General features: G+C 38.1%; 1 protein-coding gene across 1 annotated transcript; it reads left to right on the top strand.

Moving 5' to 3' along the window:
- Positions 1–2: 2 nt before the first annotated feature.
- Positions 3–4858, top strand: MRPL50 (mitochondrial ribosomal protein L50). The gene is made up of 2 exons (XM_023629767.2): positions 3–263; positions 2553–4858. Exons 1-2 carry the CDS (start codon positions 172–174, stop codon positions 2935–2937), a joined length of 477 nt encoding a protein of 158 aa, XP_023485535.1. The 5' UTR covers positions 3–171; the 3' UTR covers positions 2938–4858.
- Positions 4859–24266: the final 19408 nt, after the last annotated feature.

The following is a 24266-nucleotide window of genomic DNA, read 5'->3' as shown; positions in this document are numbered from 1 at the left end:
CTCCGCCGGCAATGGCTACTGGACTACATTTCCCGGCATACAAATGGAGAGGGAACCCCTGGTGAGTCAAGAAAAAGGGAGCGCCTGCCACTAAGCTTACACTCGATTGGCTAGTCTTGGTGCGTCACTGCCGGCTGGGGGCGGAGCTCTGGTCTGTAACTCCCTTCGGAGATGGCGGCGCTCTGGGTGTCCGGCGTTACCCGAAGAGGCCTCACGTGGATAGTCTCAGGGACGCCCCGCAGAGAATTTTGGTCTCGATTCAGGTAAAGCGGAAGGGTAGTCGGTGGGTCACATTCACGGAAAGTAAGGAGAGAAAGTGAGCAGGATGAAGGGACGAATTAAAAGGGAGTGTGGTGCTATTAAGACAGGACCCTGGGCTTGCGGCTGAGAAAGCGCGTTAGGATTTTGAGTGTTGAGATCTCTAAGATTCAGGGATGGAGTGCAGCCTCCTCATTTTGTTCGTTTGTTCATTCGTTGAGTCGCTGCTCCGGCCCAGCATTTCCCTAAGTAGGACACAGCAGCGGAGACAAAGTCCCTTCTCAGAGCTTAAGTCCTCTGACTTGTGAGGAAACTGAGGCCCCACAAAGAGGAATATTTTGCTAAAAGCCACGAAACAAGTTAATGGCACAGCTCCATCTGAACCCAGGTCTCTTAACTCACCATCCACTGCTTTTCCCACAGCGCCGTGTGGAAGCTTTTGAAGGTAAATCTCTGATTCAGATATGTTAGGATATCAAAATTTGTGGGAACCTCAGGGAACAATGTACACATTCAGATTTCAAACAAAAACTCCTTTAGTCCAGAAGGATTTTTGTTATCAGCTCAGGTATTTTTTAGCTTCCCCCCTTTTTTGGTCAGTGTTTGTTATTATTTCTCAAAGCTCCTTCAAATGTGTTCCATTCATTCATTCCGCAAATATCTGTAGAGAGTCTACTATATGCTTGGTATCTGGGTGTTAGAGATACAGTTATTAATGAGACAGACCAAATCTTTGTCCTCATAGGGCATATGTTCTGGTGGAGGAAAAAATGAACAAATGTAGAATATAATTTCAGAAAGTGGTAAGTTATGAAGAAAACTGGAGCAGTTTAAGAGATTACTGAGATGGAAGGAATGGATTACATTTCATTCTGACGAGATGTGACTGGAGTAGTTTGAGGAGAAAATGAAAGGTGAGGAAGTAGAGACTATAAGTATACACAACTAACTCTTTTGATAAGTTTTGTTGTAAAGGAAGCTGGAAGGGAATATGAGGTCCATGAAGAATTTTTTTCTTTAAAGATGGAAGATATTACAGCATATTGTGTACCCCGGGGATCCTCTAGTAGATGGGGAGAAGCTAATAAAGAATCGGTGCAGAAAGAGGGATACATTTCTGGAAGAGTCTTTGGGTAGACAAAGAGGAGTAGCATTACAAACCATATTCTTGGCCAGACATCGTGCATTTCTGGTGCTTCCTCTATCTGTGCAGATGACCAGTCCCAATCCGATGCCAACTCCTTGGAAAACGGGAGTCAGTTCACGAGCAAATATTTCATTAAGCACTGAAATGGTGTATCAGGCAGATTCCCTCACGTTGGCCCATGTACTCAACAATACTTATTCAAGCACTTTTCAAAGGACCTCACAATCAGTAAAACAGGTCTCTGTATTCAGGACTTCTTAATCTGGCACAGTGGTTCTTAACCGGGGACAGTTTTGCTCACCAAGGGACATTTGACCATGTCTTTTGGTTATCAAGACTGGAGGACAGGAGGGCTACTGGCATTTAGTGGGTAGAGGCCAGGGATGCTGCTAAGCATCCTACAATGAACAGGACAGCATCTCGCAACAAAAAATTATCTGATCCAAAATGTCAATAATGTTTGGGTTGAGAAACCCTGATCTAGTAAGACAAGTAGGATGTAAATAAAATTAATACTCAGGTAGAATGCGATATGCTCTAAGAGCGATATAAAGTGCTATAGGAAATCAGAGGAACTTGCAGTTATATTTGGTTGGGGAAATCAAGTAAAGCTTCTTGAAAGAGACTAGTTTTGTCCTGGAACTTAAAGGGGAAGTGAGAAATTGGTGGTGATGGAAGGCATTTCAGACAGGATATAACTTGAACTAACACATGACCTTAGGAAAATGGGAAACAATATAGTTGACGTTAGGAAAATGGGAAACAGTAGTTTAGTTTGGGTAGGGCATAGAGGGTGTATAGATTAGGGGGAGATGAGGTTACCGAGGCGGATTGGGTTTGGATCTTGGAGGACTGAGAATCCTAGACAGACACCTTACTCTCTTCACCCATCCATGGGAATTCTTAGAGCGTGTAGAATCTAATGAGCTTTTGTTTTCTGCCTGTGCCAGTTCAATTCAACTATCAGCTTCCAAGGCCTGGAACCCGTCTTATTCTTTCTTCTCTCCACAGTGCCCAGAAGAGTAGTAAGTGTGCAAATTATTTGTCGATTTAGATTGACGGGCAAGATTAAGTCTGGTGTTTGTCAACTTGTTAACTTCATTAATGCAGTGAACTAAAGATGCACATATTTGTTTGATCATTTCAGGAAAGAGAAGCCAGTGGTGGCTGAGAACACAGAAGAAGTGAAGGAAGAGCCTATCTTAGTGTGTCCACCCTTACGAAGCCGAGCGTACATACCACCTGAAGATCTCCAGAGTCGTTTGGAATCTCATGTCAAGGAGGTTTTTGGCTCATCTCTTCCCAGCAAGTGGCAGGACATCTCCCTGGAAGATGCTCGTCTGAAGTTCAATTTCTTGGCGCGTTTAGCTGATGACTTGGGCCATGCAGTGCCTAACTCCAGGCTTCATCAGATGTGCAGGGTCAGAGATGTTCTTGATTTCTATAATGTGCCTGTTCAGGATAGGTCTAAATTTGATGAACTTATTGCCAGTGATCTGCCTCCCAATTTAAAAATCACTTGGGGTTACTGAGCAATTCAGAAGAGGAACACATTGAGATCATTTTTTTTTCCCTCTGAGTGAGGGGGCTGCTTATCAAATCTTTGGATACTTGACCATGTGAAATCCTATCAGAACTCTTCTCTAAACCCACATTTTCTGTAGAAGAATGCATTGTCTCTTTTTTCCCTCATATTATCATGAATTGACAAATAACAGGATTTTCTTTTTTCACACTTGCTGTACTTGTTTGTTTTTTTATGGAATCAAGTCATTAATATTTTATGAAACCTTTCTTCTCCAGAAGACACTAGTTAACTTGGGTTTAAGATATGAGGCCATTATGTGTTCAGGTGTGGTCTCTATTCTTCATAGGCATAAAAGAGTAGATGCAAGAAAAAGTTTTAATTTTGTTAGAACTCTTAAATCTAAGATGGTATTATATATAGTACATAGACAAAGAAACTGAGATATTTTAAAAGAAACATAAAAATCTATATTGTATATTATAGAAAGTTGTTTCACTGTTGGCTTTACTGCACGAGGAGAAATAGTAGAAAATGATACTGTTCATTCTGGATGAGTCTCTTGGAATTAAAGTAGATTTCTTAAAGTGAGTTGTATGTTTTAATTTTTTTAAAGGTGAAATTTGCTATTCTGCCTTATCATTTCCTTAGTTTAAATATTATAGATAATGAAAAAATTAGAATATATGCCAACTATTAAGTGCTGACTCTTTTAAATAAGAGATATGCCAGATTCTATATCTCAATGAATATTCTCTTCAAAGGAGATGATGTTTATTTCAAACCATTTATCTTTTCTGTAATTTTTTAAAAGTGGCCTTGAGTACCTGTGAGTATCCACTAGGGTAGTAAGTCTTTGCAGACTTTGGTGTACTAATTTTGTGGATATTACTCGAATACCAAGTTACCAGATGGTTCTAAATCACAAAATGATTAAATGAGGAAGTGATTAGGGATTATTTTTTATCAGACTTTAGATATGGCTACAGAGTAATGAGACAAGAAGAAGGAATTTCTTATCTTGGCTCTAATAATTCTGAGAGAAAAGTGATAGGTTTTAAACAAAGGAAAATTTCATTTATTCTCTTTGCCAAGGTGACTGCTTTGACGAGGGCAAAAGTCAGTTAGGTATATAATAATTTATTAGAAAAATTAGGTACAATACAGTCATGCTCTATAAATGTCATCAGCAGGCAGTCAGATTTTCAATAACCTCTACATTTAAGAACTTCAGAAGTCTGGAGTGCCAGAGTAGAGCCCTGGAGTTGAACACTGGAGCTGTTAGATCTTTTTTGCTTCTGTGCGAAGGGTTCAGCATGGAAACATTTGCATTTTACGTACAGGATTTGGTTATCTCATTTCCCACACAACTTTTACTTCCAACCTGGAGACAGAACAGTGTGCAAAGGGCAAGATGGAAGTAAGGGATGGTAAGGGCAGGATGGAAAAACACTTGGTTTCAGCAGGAGAACTGCAAAACCGGGCTTCACATAAGTGTTAAGTTGGAAGAAGGTACTCCTTTGTAGCCTGGAGCAGTGTTCCTCAAAATTTAATACACAGATGAGTCACTTGGGGATCTTTCAAAAATGCGGATTCTGGTTCCACAGTCCAGAGTGGGTCCTGAGTTTCTGCATGTCTGAAAAGCTCCTAGGTGATGCTGATAAAGTTTTGAGTAACATGGCCCTTGTTAAAATCAAAGGCGGAGGGAGACCAGCCTTGAAGCTTCCCTGAGCAGACAAAACTAGTTTAGTCCTGAATTTAGCATAATTTCCAGTCACTTTGGAGACACTGCCTTCTCGCTGTTCTGTTTAAGCTGCTTTGTAACAATATACCCCTGAACCTCATTCCATGTCTTGGTTTGAGTGCTCCTGGTTTACAAACTGTCTTTTTGGTGTGTGGACAATAAATTTTTACTAATTATTTCTTCACTGGTTCATTGGTTTTATTTTGGCTGTTTCTGATCCTTTGACACCCTGGATGCTGGTATTGAGGTGGGAGATAAATACTGCCCTCTGCAACAGTAGTTAGTCCTGGAGAGTTTAGCTAACAGGTGAGGGAAACTGCACACCCCCTCAGGAACTCTAGAGGGCGTCGCTGGTTCACAGTCCAGTACAACAACTAGGTCAGAATAATGACCTCTAGTTTTCCTGAAAAGATTAACTTAGATTTTCTAACTGGTTTACTGAGGTAACCAAACGTGTGATGTCATTATAGAAGGTTTACATTTAAAAAAATTAAGTGATTGCTATGTAAAAGTTATCAATAATTTTTACTTAGTTGGGCTTTTGAGTTCAGCAAGTATGCTTACATAAAACCTGCTAACAAAATAGACATTCAGAGTTAGTAGAAATTGGTCTTCTATAAACAGTATATATATTTCCAGCAGCATAAAAAGGGCTTCTCATCTGTTTTTTTTTTATTTTAACGTGATTTTTCTGATTATAAAGGTAGCACATTTTTTTTTAACAATTGGGACAGACGGAAAGCCAAAAAGTAACATTTCTATCCCAGTGCTCAGATAATCACCTAACATTCTGGTATATTTCTAAATGAAAAAAACCTTTTTTCCTGTATTTTAAAATTTTCTGTGACATCATGTCCCCTTGCCCCATTCACATAACGAACATTTCTGCTTGTCTTTAAATAGTCTTGAGAATAACAAATTTGCTAAATAGCTTATTATTTCAAAACTGGATATTGTATAATTATTCAACCCATATTTCTGTTATTGGATATTTAAATGATCAGTTTTTATGTTCTTTTTTTATCTGGCGTTTCTAGTTCATTGAGTATTGGTCTACCATAACACTCCCTTCTACTCAGAGATGGAAGTCATTCCAGTGTAAATTTAGTGACTGTAAAGCTGGGAATGGACAAGTTGGTCCTGCTGCTTTGACTGGTAATCCCACTAGCGTAGGTTCTGTGTATCCTAAAGTATAAAGTGACAAGTACCTTGAACTCAATCGTATCTGCATGCTTGAACTTAATCTTACCTAGAATTACCTTTTTTCCATTTCACTAGCTTGTTTTGCAGTGCAAAAGTCCTCAAGTTTTTACTTGAACGGTTTCTGGAATCAAAAGTAATCTCTCAAATTAACCTCTGATTCCACAGAATTCCAATGTTATTCTTGGTTGTACAGTAGCAGACTGCAGCTACCGTCACATTTCTGCTTTTTCCATCGTTGAAATGTCAAATTCAAAATATTTAACACTGATGCAACACTAATCATATACTGTTCATATTCAAATGTCACCAATGTTCCAGAAATAACCTTCGTAACAATTTCACCCCCGATCCAGGATTCAATCCTGGTTCATGCTTTGCGTTTTGTCGTTATTTCTACTTAATCTCCTTTACTTTGAAACAATTCTTCAGTAACTTGTATTTTTACAAGGAATTTATTCATTTCATCTAAGTTGTCGAATTACTGGCATAAAGTTGTTCATGGTATTCTCTTATTTTCCTTCTGATGTCTCTTGGATCTGCAGTGATGAGCCCGCCTTCGTTTTGAGTATTTGTTATTTGTATTTTATCTTGTTTCTATTTGATCAGGCTAGCTTGAAGTTTATCAATTTTGTTGCTCTTCTTAAAGAACTAACTTGTCTTTGTTAATTTTTTTCTATTGTGTATTGTCTATTTCGTAGATACCTGCTTTTATTTTATTCCCTTTCTTCCATTTACTTTGGGTTTACCTTCCTCTTTTTTTTCTAGCTTCTTAAGGTAAAGTCTTAGGCTATTGATTGTAGACCTGCTTTTCTAATGTAAGGCATTAAAATTATATTTTTAGCTTTAGCTTCATCCTACAATTTTTTTTATATTGTATCCCTATTATCATTCAGTTTGAAATATTTTCTAATTTCTGATGTAATTTCTTCTTGGACCCATGGATTACTAAATTACTAAAAGTGTGTTTGATTTTCACGTTTGGGGATTTTCTAGCTCTCTTCTTTTTATTAATTTCTAATTCCACTGTGGTCAGAGAAAATATTCTATAATTTCAATATTTTTACACGTATTGAGGCTAGTTTTATGGTGAAGTTTATGGCCTGTCTTGTTGAACGTACCATGTGCACTTGAAGTTGTTGGGTTCTACAAATAACAATTAGGTCAAGGTCATCGATAGTATTGTTTAAATCTATATTTTCACTGATTTGTGTCAAGTTGTTCTATTAATTACTGAGGGAATGATGTTAAATTCTCCAACCATGATTATGAGATTGTCTATTTCTCCCTTTAATTCTGTCAAATTTTACTCCATATATTTTGAAATTCATGATTAGGATTTATGAATTTTTTTTTCCAAAGAAGATTTGCCCTGAGCTAACATCTGTTGCCAATCTTCCCCTATTTTGCATGTGGGTTGCCACCACAGCATGGCCATTGATGAGTGGTGTAGGTTCATGCCCAGGAACTGAACCTGAGCTGCTGAAGCAGAGTGTGCCAAACTTAACCACTAGGCCATGGGGCCTGCCCCAGGATTTGTGATTTTTGTAATCTTGTCATCATTATGTTTTATCTCATAATATTCTCGATCTTGAAATCTACTTTATCTGACATTAATATAGCCACTTTGAGTTTCCTATGCTTACTGTTGCATGCTATGTTATTTTTCATCCATTTACTTGCAATCTATCAATGTGAATTATATTGATACTTTTTCACCACAATCCTGACTCTTGGTAATTCCTTCTTTACTTTTGTTCAAAGATTTACTCTAAAAGTATGCCTTATAGTTTTAGTTTAGCACATATAAATTTATAAGATTCATTTATGTGAGTTCATTTATGACTGTCATCAAACAGTGTTGTGTTTGTGAGATTCATCTAGATTGTTGCATGTAGTTGTGATTCATTTATTTTTATTGCTTTATAGTATTCCACTGTATGCATATGCCAAAATTTACTCATTCACTTTATTGTTAATAGATATTTGGTTGTATCTAGTTTTTTTATTTATTTATTTATTTTTTTCAGTTTTTTTTAATTGAGTTATTGATAGGTTACAATCTTGTGAAATTTCAATTGTACATTAATGTTTGTCAGTCATGTTGTAGGTGCACCACTTCACCCTTTGTGTCCACCCCCCACCCCACCTTTCCCCTGGTATCCACTAAACTGTTCTTGGTCCATAGTTTTAAATTCCTCATATGAGTGGAGTCATACACAGATTATCTTTCTCTTGCTGGCTTATTTCACTTAACATAATTCTCTCAAGGTCCATCCATGTTATTGCAAATGGAATGATTTTGTTCTGTTTTGCAGCTGAGTAGTATTCCATTGTATATATGTACCACATCTTCTTTATCCATTCGTCTGTTGATGGGCACTTAGGTTGCTTCCACGTCTTGGCTATTGTAAACAGTGCTGCAATAAACATTGGGGTGCACAGGACTTTTGGGATTGCTGACTTCAGGCTCTTTGGATAAATACCCAGTAGTGGGATGGCTGGATCATATGGTAGTTCTATTTTTAGTTTTTTGAGGAATCTCCATACTATTTTCCATAGTGGCTGCACCAGTTTGCATTCCCACCAGGAGTGTATGAGGGTTCCTTTTTCTCCGTAACCTCTCCAACATTTGTTGCTATTAGTTTTAGATATTTTTGTCATTCTAACGGGTGTAAGGTGATATCTTAGTGTAGTTTTGATTTGCATTTCCCTGATGATCAGCGATGAGCATCTTTTCATGTGCCTATTGGCCATCAGTATATCTTCTTTGGAGAAATGTCTGTTCATGTCTCCAGCCCAGTTTTTGATTGGGTTGTTTGATGTTTTGTGATTGAGTTGCGAGAGTTCTTTATATATTAAGGATATTAAGCCTTTGTCAGATATATGACTTGCAAATATTTTTTCCCAGTTAGTGGGTTGTTTTTTTGTTTCAATCCTGTTTTCATTTGCCTTGAAGAAGCTCTTTAATCTGATGAAGTCCCATTTGTTTATTCTTTCTATTGTTTCCCTTCTCTGAGAAGACATGGTGTCCGAAAAGATCCTTTTAATACTGATGTCAAAGAGTATACTGCCTACGTTTTCTTCCAGAAGCCTTATGGTTTCAGGTCTCACCTTTAGGTCTTTAATCCATTTTGAGTTTATTTTGGTGAATGGTGAAAAAGAATGGTCAATTTTCATTCTTTTACATGTGGCTTTCCAGTTTTCCCAGCACCATTTGTTGAAAAGACTTTCTTTTCTCCATTGTATGCCCTCAGCTCCTTTGTCAAAGATAAGCTGTCCATAGATGTGTGGTTTTATTTCTGGGCTTTCAATTTTGTTCCATTGATCTGTGCACCTGTTTTTGTACCAGTACCATGCTGTTTTGATTACTGTAGCTTTGTAGTATGTTTTGAAGTCAGGGATTGTGATGCCTCCCGTTTTGTTCTTTTTTCTCAGGATTGCTTTAGCAATTCGGGGTCTTTTGTTGCCCCATATGAATTTTAGGATTCTTTGTTCTAATTCTGTAAAGAATGTCATTGGGATTCTGATTGGGATGGCGTTGAATCTGTAGATTGCTTTAGGTAGAATGGACATTTTAACTATGTTTATTCTTCCAATCCATGTACATGGAATGTCTTTCCATCTCCTTATGTCGTCATCCAATTCTCTCAGAAAGGCCTTGTAATTTTCATTATATAGGTCCTCCACTTCCTTAGTTAAATTTACCCCAAGATATTTTATTCTTTTTGTTGTGATTGTGAATGGTATTGTATTCTTGAGTTCTTTTTCTGTTGGTTCATTACTGGAGTATAGAAATGCTACTGATTTATGCAAATTGATTTTATACCCTGCAACTTTGCTGTAGTTGTTGATTACTTCTAACAGTTTTCCAATGGATTCTTTGGGGTCTTCTATATATAAGATCATGTCATCTGCAAACAGCGAGAGTTTCACTTCTTCCCTCCCTATTTGGATTCCTTTTATTCCTTTTTCTTGCCTGATTGCTCTGGCCAGGACCTCCAGTACTATGTTAAATAAGAGTGGTGATAGAGGGCATCCTTGTCTTGTTCCTGTTTTCAGGGGGATGGGGTTCAGTTTTTGTCCATTGAGTATGATGTTGGCTATGGGTTTGTCGTATATGGCCTTTATTATGTTGAGGTAGTTTCCTTCTATGCCCATTTTGTTCAGAGTTTTTATCATAAATGGCTGTTGGGTCTTGTCAAATGCCTTCTCTGCATCTATTGAGATGATCATGTGGTTTTTATTCCTCAGTTTGTTGATGTGGTGTATCACGTTGATTGATTTGCATTGTATCTAGTTTTTTAATATCTTGAAAAATGCTGCTGTGAATATTTTTGTACGTATTTCCTGATGCACTTGTGTGCACATTTCTGTTGGGTGTATCTCTAGAAATGGAATTGCTGGGTCAAAAGTTATTCATATTGTCACATTTAGTGGATAGTGCCAAATTGCCTTCTAAACTGATTGCATCCATTTACATTCCTTTAGCAGAGCTTGAGTCTTGGTGACCCACTTCCTAACCAACTCTTCTTATTTTCAGAATTTTAAATTTTTGCCATCTTATAGGTATAAATATACCGTATGATTTTAATTTGCATTTTTCTGATGACTAATGAGATTGAGCCTTTTTTCCACATGCTTATACTTGTGTTTCCTCTTCCATAAAGTGTCTGTCTTTTTCTCATATTCAACTGAGAGTTTTATAAATACAATTTTTTAGGAATTCTTTATATATTCCGCTTAATAATTCTTAATCAGTTTTATGGGTAGCAAAAGTCAATCGCAAGTTAGCTGCTTATGTTTTCAAGTTTTTTATGGAGTATTTGGCTGATCATTTTATGGAGATGGTGCTTTTATTTTCTTGTCGTGTAAAATCTCACTAGCGCTCCATTCTGTAGCTGTCTCAGGAGCCCCTGTGAATTAGTTGAGGAGCAGGAGGGAATCGGGGGTGATTTGGGGTTACCCAAATTCTGAAAATAGAAACTGTGCCCAAGAAAAAGTATTTGTTACCCGTTACTGTGGCCACGTTTGTAATTCTCAGCTAGTTCAGGACGCTTGGGTGGTAAATCCAAGCCCTTGACTTTATTTGCAGAGGAAGGATATCCCCAAATGGTACCAACAGAGGTCAAGCAACTTGTTTATAATGAAAACTAATAAAATATATGAGTGAAAGGTAGGGGCTATCACCAAGGGCAGGAGATTTAGAGAACGTAGAGAATGAAAAGGGGGAAAATAGGAGAGGACTCAATAAATTTCTAAAGTTAATAGGAAACTAGAGTAAGAAGTGGGCACTAACTGGTACTTCTCTTACGTTAGCTCAGTTAGACTACAAAAGACATCTTAGAGGTTTTGACCATCAGAACAACTCTAAGTAGTATCATTCTTCCTTTACTGCTAGAAATGAGGGCTCAAGAGGAAAAATTCAGGTACTTTGGCTTGTTGTCATAGCTATCTCTTCTTGGTTGATTGGAGATGGTTTAAAATCTCAGCTCCTGAATGAGAGATAAATCAGATTATTAACTCCAGTGTTTGGAATTTAGCAGGTCATGAGGACAAACAGTCTTTCTGCTCATTTTATAATCTCAGAGAGCTGTGGGGCTCCCAGAGTGCTCAGATAAGGGTATGTCTGTTGACTCGGATTTTGTTTAGAAAGGACATCAATAGTGACTTGTGAATATGAGCATATCAAGCCAGAATTTATATTTCTGAGGGAAAATGAAAGGCTATCTGAAGTTACTTGTTAACCTTTCATTATTCTATCTTCCCCATCCCCATTAATATTTCTCGCTCTTTTTAAAGACTATTTCCTAGAAAATTATAGAAGAAACTCTCTTAGTCTGGGAAGCTGAATTATGTTCCTATTTTTATTTTGTTTGAAGGATGTTTTTAATTTAATGTAAGTCTAATGACAGGTTAGAATTACATTCTGTGAAAATATTTCTTGAAAGTTGACTATGTAGGGACCTGGAAATGGCCACCCCAAGATACGTCTCTTTGGCATCAGGATTATTTGAGGCTGATTGCTTTTGATAAACTGGGACAGGGAAGGAGGCTCTGAGGAATGGAACTTGCCCTTCATTAGGACACATTTCCATTTGTAAGGTAAATCTCTATCTGTAAAAGGTGCCTCCTTCACTGTACCAGGAAGAAGAAAGGAGATGACCTTCTCTCTAGAAACTTAATCAATACCAAAGGCAAGGACTTAAATCTGCATTTTACTGTGCTTGTCTGGTAACCTCCTGTAACTAACTTCCCTCCCCCTCCCAATGTTGGCATTTCTTTAAGGATTAAGCATCTTTCCTTAGGCTAGGAACTGATTGCTGCGCTCACCTGTGACCGCCCAGCTCCAGACAATCGACTTGCCTTCTGCTATGCCCACCGAGATAGCAGACCACTACCTGCTGTGTCCATCAAGCACTGTGCCGACAGGGCAATCTTGTGACTATTGTGCGAGGGACATTTCAAACATATGTGAAACACCCTGTTTGGAGGTATATAACCACTCTGTGCACCCCACTTCTTCGGTGCCCTTTCTTCCTTTGGGAAGAAAGGCCCCAGGCCATGGTTCCTCATAAAGCTTTGTTTAATTTTCTCTTGCTATTCTGTCTCATGTGAATTTAATTCATTCTCCGGCCAGACAAACCCCCATTTGGGAAGAGGAAATGTCTTCCTCCCCTACAACTACATGTCGTACATATTTGTACAGTTCAGGGATGCTTTCTGGTAGTGAAATGTAATAAACCAGGGATATTAAGGAAAAAGTGATGTCATTTGCAAAGAAGTATAACTGTGCTGAGGAGAAGGAAATTACCTCCCTCTACCCCTCTTGAGTTCTTATGGCTGGACTAATAATAAAATTGACGCAAGACCAGATTAACAGGAGAAAAAACAATTTCATATGTGCACATGGAAGATCATAAAAAATGATGCTCAGAGAGTGAACAAAGTAAGCATTTTACATATCTTTTGTACCTGAAGAAATGATACATTTGTGAGGATTTGACAGGACAAAGAAAATTAGGTTTAGGTGCTTAATTAGTGAATAATTTAAACATAGTTTGGGTTTGGGGTAATAAATTAGTAAAAAAGTAACAAGGTTTTTTATACAGGCTTCTTGGTCCTGGATTCCCTGGCTTGGGTGATAAAGGTGTCTCTCTACCTCCTGGTGCAGGGAGGGTGCCTTTCACATGGGAGATTTATTTTCTGATTTTAGAGGGAACAGAGAATGGAGGGTCAAAATGCCCTTTTTGCATCAGCTGTTTCTCACGTAACTTTAATTCAAAATAATCAATATGCCATTATGAGATATTTTGGGGCAGCCTGTCCTAGGCCCCAACAGTTCCCTCCTCTGAAACTTCCCTGGAGTTTTCATGCATTGAAAGTTGAGCTGGCAGCTGTGGAGAGAGAAAGCAGGTTAGAAACTGAGTGATAAGAGAACTGCAAAGAGAGAAAAGAACATACATTAGAATGAGGATGAACAAACAGAAGAGAACAAATCGAAGCACATTTCCCCACATCCCATTAACCAGTCCCTCAGCCCTGGGAATAGATCAATCCAACAGAATGTCTGTGCTTCATTTATCTGATGAAAAATATTAATCCTTTCTTTTAACAGATTTAAGTCAGATACTACTCGTCCTGTTTGGTTTACATAGAAGCAACATTTTCCACCAATGATTGCATAAGCTCCTCCTTACTAGGCAGTCAATGTATCTAGGAACGATGATTTTAGAGTACCACAGAGGCTAAGCTGTTACTTCTGCCTGGAGTATTTCTTTTCAAAGTTTGCATGGTGCTATTGAGCTCTTGTTCCATTACCAGGGAGAGATTTAAGATCGTTTTTTACAATTCGCAATCCCTAAAGCTTGGGAATAAGACCCTCAATGCTGAAAAGAACTTGAAGTTGTGATGCATGAACAGGTTTTCTACAATTTCTCAACTGACACATTTATGTGGCACAACTTTATGAACAAATGAGCCCAAGTTTGTGATTTGGCTGGTGTTTATGGTGGAGTATTTGTCAGCAGAGGGCACCAGGTATCCAAGTCCACTCCATCCTGACCATTTAGGTGGGAACCCTTTATACACTTGGTCACCATGTAAAAACAAAAAGACCAGTGTGACTCAAAGATGGTCAGAGTGGAGGGGGAGGGTGAAAGGGCACATATGTATGGTGATGGATAAAAACTAGTCTAGTAAGGGTGAGCACAATGCAGTCTATAGGGAAACTGATATCTAATAATGTACACCTGAAATTACACAATGTTATAAACCAATATGACCACAGTAAAATAATTAAATTAAAAAAAAAGATAAGGTCAGAGTGGAATCTGTAATTATTTCATGACCTTTGTTAGTGTCCACACACTTCCATTTCCCACGTGCTTCTGTCAATCTGTGTGAACAGAACAGATTGTGAAATTGCTGGTGTAGGAGACCTGTGGTCTGCTTTTGGCAGCTAGGAGGCTTGGTTCTGTCACCTGGCCAAATAAGTTCACATTTTTGGTTCACTCCTATATCGTTTGTGGTATTAGGCAGCTTAATCAAGGGAACAGCTGTGATACCCCAAGTTGTACAAGGGTGGCTTATGAGCCATCCAAAACATCTGATGATTTGGCAGATGTTTGTGCCAAAAAGGGTAGTGTTAGAGTCACTTATAATCTCTTTGAAAGATTTGAAGATGTCACCCGTGGAGTCAAACCACCGAGTTCATTGCACTATTCTCTCAGTATATCACCCAGAAAAAGTCCAGTGTCATGTCTATTTTCAGTGCGAAATGAAAAAGTTTCACCTATTGTCTTTATCCAGGCAAGGAACAGTCCTCGAGCTTCTATAGCATTTTTCCCAGGCCCAAATGACATACCAAGAGAGGCAGAGTAATGTTTGTCTTGTCGTGGATACCATACCCTGTTACTCATCCATCTTCCATACTGATAAATAAGTGAAAAGCAATAGGATATATCGGAGTATATGAGGAAGACATTTGGTTTAAAACTAATTCAGCCTGACCTTGTTTTTCCAGAAGGGCCTGATGTGGTCTTTTAAGCAGGCATTGTACATCTGCTTTAAACATTTACACGGTCCCAAAGCCAAGAATGATGCCCTCAAAGATACAGATGTTGGCTCCCCCATATCAATATTTCTTTAAGAATAAGCATTTCTCCTCAGAAACTGAGGATTAATTACTGACCTGCTTTGAGTCATCTCATGACCACTGACCTGCTGACCACTGACTTGCTGTGCTCACCTTGTGACCACTGACCTGCTGTGCTAGCAAAGCATCTTATGACAGCAGTAAAAGAGATATTCCTGTCATATGTGACATATGCTTTTTGTTCCAAGACAGTGTATAACCATTCTGTGCACCCTGCTTCTTTGGAGAACTTCCTTCCTTCGTGGAAAGGTTCTCCTGGGCTATAGTCCTCAAAATTGGCTCACAGTATGGGGCTGGCCCAGTGGTGTAGCAGTTAAGTTTGCATGCTCCACTTTGGCAGCCCAGAGTTCATGGGTTAAGATCTTGGGTGTGGACCTACACCGCTCATCAAGTCATGCTGTGGTGGCGTCCCACATAGAAAACAGAGGAAGATTAGCAACAGATGTTAGCTCAGGGCCAATCTTCCTCACCAAAAAGAAAAAGAAGAGAAAATTGGGTCATAATTAACTCACCCCAATTTTGATTTATAGATTGATTATGGATTATTTGCATTGACACTTCTTGGCATTATCATGGCAGGATTTCAGAGAAATCCACCAGAGACCACCTGGAGTCTACACTGAACTGGTGTTTGGTACTAGTAGGGGCCCATTGAACCCCCCCAATCACTGCATTCTTCAGGTGACCCCAGTGAGTTCTCCTGAAACTCAGACATCCTTATTTTAAGTCAATGGTCCAGAGTTTATATGAGCTGTTTAAAGCCTTAAGACGAGGTGTCTTAAGGTGGTACCCATATGTACCCTAGGTAAGAAGAACCTAGGGAGAATTCCCAGGTAAGAAAAACTTAGGGAGAATTTTCTAGCCCGGGGGAGCACAGGGGGAACTTTGGAGTAAATGGGGCAGGCTGACCTTTTTGATCTGGCTTTAAATTGGAAAGAATTGTGTCTACAAAGTTGGAACAAATTGTTAGACAAATGGGAGTCTGAACTTTTCATCTCTGAAGAGAAAGGACACCAGCTCCTTCCAGCTAAAAGGCAATATTGGGTGACTGAGAATCTTGTGGAACTGTTGGCAGATCAATCCTTGTGTTGTGCAGTGATCCTACAGGGAACTCTATTTCATGTTAATTAATTAAAGTCTCATCCAGGGATGTGCAATTGAGGAGTGGTCTTCCAAGGCTCCAAGCCTCTAAGGCAATTTTAGACTGCTGGCAGGAGAAACTGACGCACATAAGAGAGTGTTCACTACCTTTCTTTAGGGAGTAACACTCACAAGCAGCACATTTTTGACCTACTACACTGTTCCTAGAAATTGTTCAGATTTTATGATAAAATAAAACTAAAAGAAAAATGGGAAATTGTGCTTCTAAAAGCTTACCAGTTCCCGAATGGGCACCCTCCCCTCAGAATTCTGGCTGACTTCAACCTGACACTTGCAAGGGCTTAACAAAATGAGGATAGCTGTCAACAGCTGGCAAGATAACCCAGGATCATTTAAAATTGCAGTGGCCTCTTTGGGGCTCTTTTTTAAGAGCCGGGTTACAGAGAAATCTTTAAAAGGTCAAGCTCACTACCTTTCAGCATGATTACTCAAAAACTAGAGGTTCCAGAAGCTGTAAATATTTATCCAAATCTTACTAAGCTTGTTTCATGTCTGAGTTCTTGACTTGTTAACCATCAGGTTGCAGTCTCAAAATACAATTGGATAAAAACATAGTTGCACCCTGTTTTGTGGTCAGAGATGGTTGGACAGAAAAGCAGGTTGTACTCCATATATGGCTAAGGGTCCTACCAAACTGCCATCAGCCTCAGGGGAATTACATTGGCTATTAGAAGGAATGTTCTGATTAGATAAGATCATTCAAGATAACAAAGACTTCGAAATTACAAAATAAGCTTATTGAATGTTTTCTTGCTAAAAGCTAATAAAAATCAGCTCTAAAATGTACTTAAATGAAAAATATATTAGGTTATGGATTTACAGATGCTCCCATAATCTACCTTCAAGGGAGGGCACAAAATGAGCCCCTCCCAGAGTTAGCAAGACTCAGAGATTTTCTGGGAAACTGCTACGTTAAAGATTAATGGAGCTTTTCAATACTGCCAGGTATAGTTACTGCTTGTCCCAGCTGAAACCTGACAAGATATTTGAACTGATTTAGTAATTTATGATCAGAATTCCAACCAGACTGAAAACTGATATTCAGAGCCAAATAAGAAGGTTTTTTTTTTTTCTTCCAGGACTTCTGCCCTAAGTTAAAGTAGAACTAAGCACCTAGAGGGAAATAGCCAAATTAGTGATGATGTAGTTGGACAGGTAGATTAACCTATAATGTCACTTAAGTTACAACTCAAATTTCTGAGGAATTAAGAGCAACTGTCCTCAACTTACCTATTTTTGCAAAACTGGAAATGCAACTCCAGGTGGTTCAGATTCCACTTATTTCCTTTATTTCAAAAGGCTTATAGCCTCTCCAGAAAGTGTTATCTAGCCCATCACCAATTCCTAAGACTGAAGAAAAAAAAGATGGGAAAAGGGAGCTTTGTATTAGTGTACCTGATTCCTGGCAATAATTTTAAAATGATAGCTGTGAAGTTTCTATGCATGTGTGTCTCTCTTTGTGTTATATATATGTGATTTTGTTTTTACCTCTGGATGGTATAATTTCAAAAAAATCTCCTTTCTCTCCTGTTTTTCAAAGGTTTCTTTTATCATCTTCTTTACCAGATTATCAATAAAAAAGTTTAATAATTTAAAAAAAGAGCTCTATTTAATCAGCTTAAAGTAAGCACTTATATAAATGTAATGGAAACTGACCCAAATGGCTTTCAAGATAGTGTGATACAAAACAATCTTTGGTAATTAAAAGCTTGTTTAAGTTTGTAGGTTTGATTAAAATAAACATATTTTCAGAGTTATTGTACTGGATATGATACAGACTCATTATCTCCATTACAAAACTTATCAGAAAAGAAAATAATTTAGAAAAATAGCTGATTTTGCCTAATGTCTCATGAAGTTTTGTAGGCAATCTAAGTAGTTATTGGAAATAGGTAAACTAAATAGCCACGAAAAAGCAAAATTTTTGGATGAACTTTTTAACAATAATTATGTATTAGGTGTATGTACTTAAAATAACTTCAAAACTTTTTTAACTTAAAACCTTAGAGTGTTGCTAAATTAAGTGACAAAATTTACTATCTAGGTTTTTTCACATAAGATAAAATATTAGATATTAATTACTAATCATAGATTTATCTACCTTTGGCTTGTATTACACAGGAACTGGAAAAATACTTGGGTTTTATTGACAAATATGTTTTGTACCATGCTGAGAAATTTTCTATGAGAAAGCACCTGTTTCTAGACAGTATTTGTGGATCTGCCAATCCACAGGATGCCAATATATAAAAGATTAAGGAAAGTAAGATAAGTATTTTCATTAAAGAAGATTTAAGGAATGTAGATTTTTTTTTGTTGTTAAGAAAGTTAAATTTATCCTAAAGTACTAAGAGGGAAGACAGAAGGCATGGGACAAATTCTGAGTATAAAAAGAAAGTCATAGAAGGTTTGTGGAAGAGGAACCCTGAGGAAAGAGTTTTGTGCATGGTCAAGTTGGCTAAGATTAAAGTGAATTTAATTAAGTGAATAAGCTTTAATATCAAAAGTAAGCTTATTACTTTTGTACTTAAGTAAGTACAAAAATTAGAATTTGGTTTTCTCTCTCCTAAAAGGATAATTTTCCTGGGCTTTTAGTTTGCTTTCAATAGAGGGATTATAAGAGATTTTTTTTTATCTTTGAATAAATTTACCTAAAAGAGAGAAATTCTTTGATTTGTCAAAGTAATTTCCTGCATTCTAAAAGGCTGAAATCTCTCTCTTAAGAGGACTAAGGTTTTTTTTTTTTTTTAACTGTTTAACGATGTGTGTTTGCCATGATCATCTTCTGTTGTCACTTTGGTTAAATAGATAACTCAGTATTGTTTCACAGTGAGCTATGATTCTATTTCACCTAGTGTTTTAAAACTTTTAGATATTTTTGACAAACTTCCCCCAAAATTCGAATCCTAAATGAAGTCTTTCTTTTGCCTTGAAAATTTCTTTGATAATTTCTAGCAGGTCCCTGCAACTTCTCAAAGAATTTGTCCTCTCTTCCTATAAAGAGGGAGATACTAAACTAATTAGGTTTGTTTGGTAGGCTAAATTGCATGGGAAGCATTGTCAAGTAAATGATGATAAACATTCTTTGGTTATATTGCATAGACAAATATTATTCACTATCTTAACCCTGCTACCTTTCTTCCAGTACTACAAGAGGAAAACAGCCACAACTGCCTTTTATTATCTAATTTGGTTTACAAATGAATTTTGCTTAAAGGATGAGCAACATTATCAAGCTGGATATGCTGTCCAGACTCAAGAATGCCTGCTACTTCCTATTAAGTCTGCTAACCCAGCAAAAAATTTCCTTCTACAGGCTCAAGAAATTACCATGTAAGAAGAGAAAAAAATATGGCAACAAAAGGGGAATTTTTGACACTACCATGCCTATGTGCTTTGGACCTGATAAAAAAAAAAAAACCAATAGTGCTTTTTGGAGCACAATTGCCACTGCTCCAGCATATACACCAATTAACACTGGGCACCTGAAAAGCTGATTTTATAGGGAAAACAATACTTCTGGAAACTTTCTCCCACGTGGCTCATAAAACCTATACTCATTGTGCTATATGCCAAAAAACATGATCTAGAGAAACCATTTCATGGGTCACAAGGCCTCTTTCCCTCTTCTATGGGACCCTTTGAGGTATGGCAATTAGAATTTTTTTCAAATGCCACCATCTCAAGGATATAAATATATCTTAGTAGTGATTTGTATGTTCTCATATTGAGTAGAGGCCTTTCCCTGCAGAAGAGTGATGGCTTTCGTAGTAGGTAAATTATTATTGGAAAGGTTAATTCTTGTTTTTGGAATTCCTACTGAGTTAAATGGTAATAGAGTAACTTGTTCCACTCTGCAAATAATTAAATCTATTTGTGACATTTGGTGAATAATGCACATTTTAGCTAATGACACAATCAAAACTGAATTGGCAAAGTTTTCAGAAGCATTTAGTCTCTCATAGCTCAAAACTCTTCTGCTTGTGCTCCTTAATCTTAGATCTACACCCTTTGGTAAACATTGGCTATCTTCTTCTGGAATAATAACTGATGACCTATGCAATTAGATGAAGAAATGTATGACTTCAACTGCCTATGCAAATCTCTCCAAACCAGGATGAGAAGAAGAAGGCGTCTGTTGTAGACAGCTGTCCCAAGACTCTGGACTGGGCCTGTATTACCAACATTATATCTCCTCATTTAAACCCTTGCAATGCTTAAACCAAATACCCATTTTATAATTATTCCATTTAAGGTTTTCAGAATACTTTCATACTTGAAGAAAGTGATTAGTTTGGAACAGGCTGGTCTTGAAGGCCAGGCATTTATTGGGTGGCTCCTAATGGAACTCAGTGGTTATGTGGAACAAACCTCTGGCTTTGGCTACCACCTGGATGGCTAGGACACTTCATCCTGGGTTTCCCTTGGATGTGGGGTAGGATTCTCCCTGAGCTAATATCTATTGCAAATCTTCCTCTCCTTAAGGACAGATGACTGGTTCAGTGTTCCACTGGTATAGCCACCTAGTGGCTACATTTGTTCCTTTCTTAGTACTAGAAGGTGTTATATCATGTATAGAAGCTCTGACTAGATTTACTTAACAAGTCCTTAACCATAGTCAAGCAAGAATAGCAAAATACTGAAAAGTCTTGAATGAGAAAGTCTGTTCTTCAAAATACAATGGCCTTAAATAGTCTGACAGCATCCCAAGGTGGTACATGTGCAACCATTCAAACTGAATGCTGTGTTTCACTGAATTCAGTTTTCAAACTGAATACCTGTGAAGCTTCCAATGTGTCATCTTTGCTAAAGCACATGAAAAAGCAGGTGAATGCCTTAAGCAATCCTACACCCAATCTTGATCTGTTTGGCTGGCTCCATCCAAGTATTTGTTCCCTTTTGTGATCTGGATTGCAGTTCCTGTTTCTATTACTCCTTGAAATCCTTAGTACTGGTTTTTTACTCAGTGTTATAAGACTTGCATGCAGGCTAGAGCAATGATTGCTCAGCAACTTGAGATAGTCAATCAATCTTACAACCCTGGATGAGTTTCCATTTCTGATAAAGACTATGCCTAAGAACTCATTTTAAAACTAATCTTTTCAGATATTGGGTTATTATTATTGTTACTGTACCTGTTCTATAATTGTAAAAATGTAAGCATAAGGAGCTGCATAAAAGCACATGTGCAATGTTTGTGTGACAATCTAAAATTAATTGAAAAATTATGTAACCTATGAAATGCTTCCCCTGTTAATATATACCTCCATGTTTGTCCACTGTATCCTACTATTTCCCCCCAACATGGATAAATGGGTGAATCAATGAGATAAAAGCCTAGCACAGAGGGACACGATGGACCCAGGGTGGGCAGCAATCACCCTGGTGCTGAGGGACAATATTTTGATCATCAGTGCTTTCTATCTAAAGATTATTGATCAAAATGGAGAAAAAGATAAATAAATGACAAGCAATAGGATATATTAGAGTATATGAGGAAGCCATTTGGTTTAAAACTAGTCCACTGACTTTGTTTTTCCAGAAAGGCCTGATGTCACCTGTTAAGCAGGCATTATCATCTGCTTTAAACATTTACATCATGCCAAAGCTAAGAATGATGCCCTTAAAGATAGGAATGTTTCCTCCCCCATACCAGCATTCCTCCTAGGATAAGCATTTCTCCCCAGAAACTAAGGAGTAATTGCCGACCTGCTTTAATTTATCTCGTGACCACTGACCTGCTCACCACTGACTTGCTGTGCTCATCTTGTGACCACTGACCTGTGTGATAACAAAGCATCTTGTGATAGTAGTAAAAGAGATATTCCCATCATATGTGATGTATGCTTTTTGTTCCAAGACAGTGTATAACCACTCTGTGTACCCTGCTTCTTCGGAGAGCTTCCTTCCTTCGTGGAAAAATTCTCCTGGGTTATAGTCCTCAAAGTTGCCTCATAATAAACTCATGTCAATTTTTGATTTATAGATTGATTATGGATTATTAGTGTTGACAGTATTTAGCCACCAGGTGTTCACATGGGCAGGAATGAAGATGAGTTCAGGTTCTTTTGCACTATTTAGATATTCACATAATCAACAGTCAGATTGATTAGTTAACGTGGCCAGGGTTTGGTAAACTGGCATGAGGAGGTGTTTGGTCTGTGCCTGACTTGTTGAAAAAGAGGTTAATAAGAGCAACACGCAAGTTAAAAAAAAAGTCCATAGGGGCTGGCCCCGTGGCCGAGTGGTTAAGTTTGCGCGCTCCCCTGCAGGCTGCCCAGTGTTTCGTTAGTTCGAATCCTGGGCGCGGACATGGCACTGCTCATCAGACCACGCTGAGGCAGCGTCCCACATGCCACAACTAGAAGAACCCACAACGAAGAATACACAACTATGTACCGGGGGGCTTTGGGGAGAAAAAGGAAAAAATAAAATCTTTAAAAAAAAATAAAGTGAGAACACTGTTTTAAAAAAAAAAAAAAAAAAAAAAGTCCATAGTGGAGACTTAGAAAGAGGAAGTAGGACAGATAGAGTACTCTGCAGTCAGCCTGCTAATAAATGGTTAATAAATGTGAGAAAATGTTCATTAATAAAAGAAGGTTCTTTTTTTTTAATGTGTGCATGAAGGGAGTCTTAAAAAAAGGGAATAGATGAAAGCAAAGTTTCTTGATCGATGATGTTGGGAAGAGCTGTCTACGTCATGGTGCCATCTGCTTCTGGGGCCTGGGAATTGACCCTAGGGACTGTCTCCAAGTTGTCTTGAGAGCAACAATGTGGGTCTATTTTGGCATGGTTTGCATGGATCCATGAGGGTTTTCTTTTATTTTGACAGAGGTGTGGGTGGTTAGCAGAACCTAAGGTCCTTTCTAGTGAGGCAACAGTGTGTGTTTTCTTCTAAAGACCTTGACATACATCCAGTCTCCTGGTTGAAAAGGAAGGCAAAGCTTGTCAGTTGGTAGAGGCCATGATCCTTTTATTTGTTGGTGATATGCTTCAAGTATATTTAGTTAGTTCTTGTATATAGCTAGTCATAGCATCAAATGTTCACTTAAGTTCCTATAATGTTGACTTAATCCAGCAATGGAAGGTTTAGAGTTGCCAGGAGGCACTGGGTGTCCAAACACTATTTCGAAAGGATGCAATCCACATACCCAATCTGAAACATTCTGGATCTTTAAAAGGGCCACGAGCAAAGCTTCCGGCCGTTTAGATCTGGTTTCTTGGCAGATCTTTCCTAAAGTCCTTTTTATGTCTAGAGTTTTACGTTCCACGCACCCTAACGATTGAGAATGGTATGAGGTATGAAATTTTAACGAGTATCCCAGCATTCCTGCAAGCAGGTGCTTTATCTCTGCTGTAAAATGAGTTCTTTGGTCTCATTACATAAAGAAATGTCAAAATGTGGGGTAATCTCAGTTATTAACTTCTTTACCACGGGTGTGGCATCAGTTCATCTAGACGGATAGCATTCATTCCATCCACTAAACATGTAAATAGTAACCAAACAGTGAGAATAGCCTAAAGCTGGGGGCAAGTCTATCAAGTTCATTTTGAGTGCTGCAAAGGGCAGTGTGGGCCTAGGAGCACTTCCCGGGGCATGTTGATTTCTTCCAGAAGTTTGATGAGATTTGCAAGTAGTGCACTGGGAAATAATTTGGTCAGAAATCTTGTGGATGCCGGTGCAAAACCAATTGTCTTTTAGTTCCTTATCTATCCTGCATCTGCACATATGGCCCATTTGATGAGAGATAAGTACAAGCCAAAAACCAAAAGGAAAAGAGCTACAGGAAGTCCATTTGGCCCAATATGTAATCCATCGGATCATGGATTTGTACCTTTTTGTACTCATTTGTCTTTTTCAGATTGTGGGGCATTTGCCTGATGATTAGTAATATCAGTCACGGATAAAGCCAAGTTTAAAAACTGGGTAGAGAAAGGATAATTGGGTCTGTTTTGAGCTACATATTTAGCATCTCTGTCAGCCCTGTCATTTCCTAAAGATATTATATCAGTCTCGTTAGTATGGGCTGACCAGTGAACAAGAGCGATTTTATGAGGGAGGTGAATCACTTGA

Source organism: Equus caballus, chromosome 25 (assembly GCF_041296265.1).
Source record: "Equus caballus isolate H_3958 breed thoroughbred chromosome 25, TB-T2T, whole genome shotgun sequence".
In the NCBI taxonomy this organism is placed as follows: domain Eukaryota; kingdom Metazoa; phylum Chordata; class Mammalia; order Perissodactyla; family Equidae; genus Equus; species Equus caballus.
The sequence above is the reverse complement of the archived record's forward strand: the minus strand, read 5'-3'. Positions and strand labels throughout refer to the sequence as shown.

What these genes read in the sequence shown, in the direction of transcription:
- MRPL50 (XM_023629767.2), top strand. Translation starts at nt 172, where the DNA reads ATGGCGGCGCTCTGGGTGTCCGGCGTTACCCGAAGAGGCCTCACGTGG. An exon ending in GAATTTTGGTCTCGATTCAG is followed by an intron (nt 264 to 2,552) that starts GTAAAGCGGAAG and finishes TGATCATTTCAG; the next exon opens with GAAAGAGAAGCCAGTGGTGG.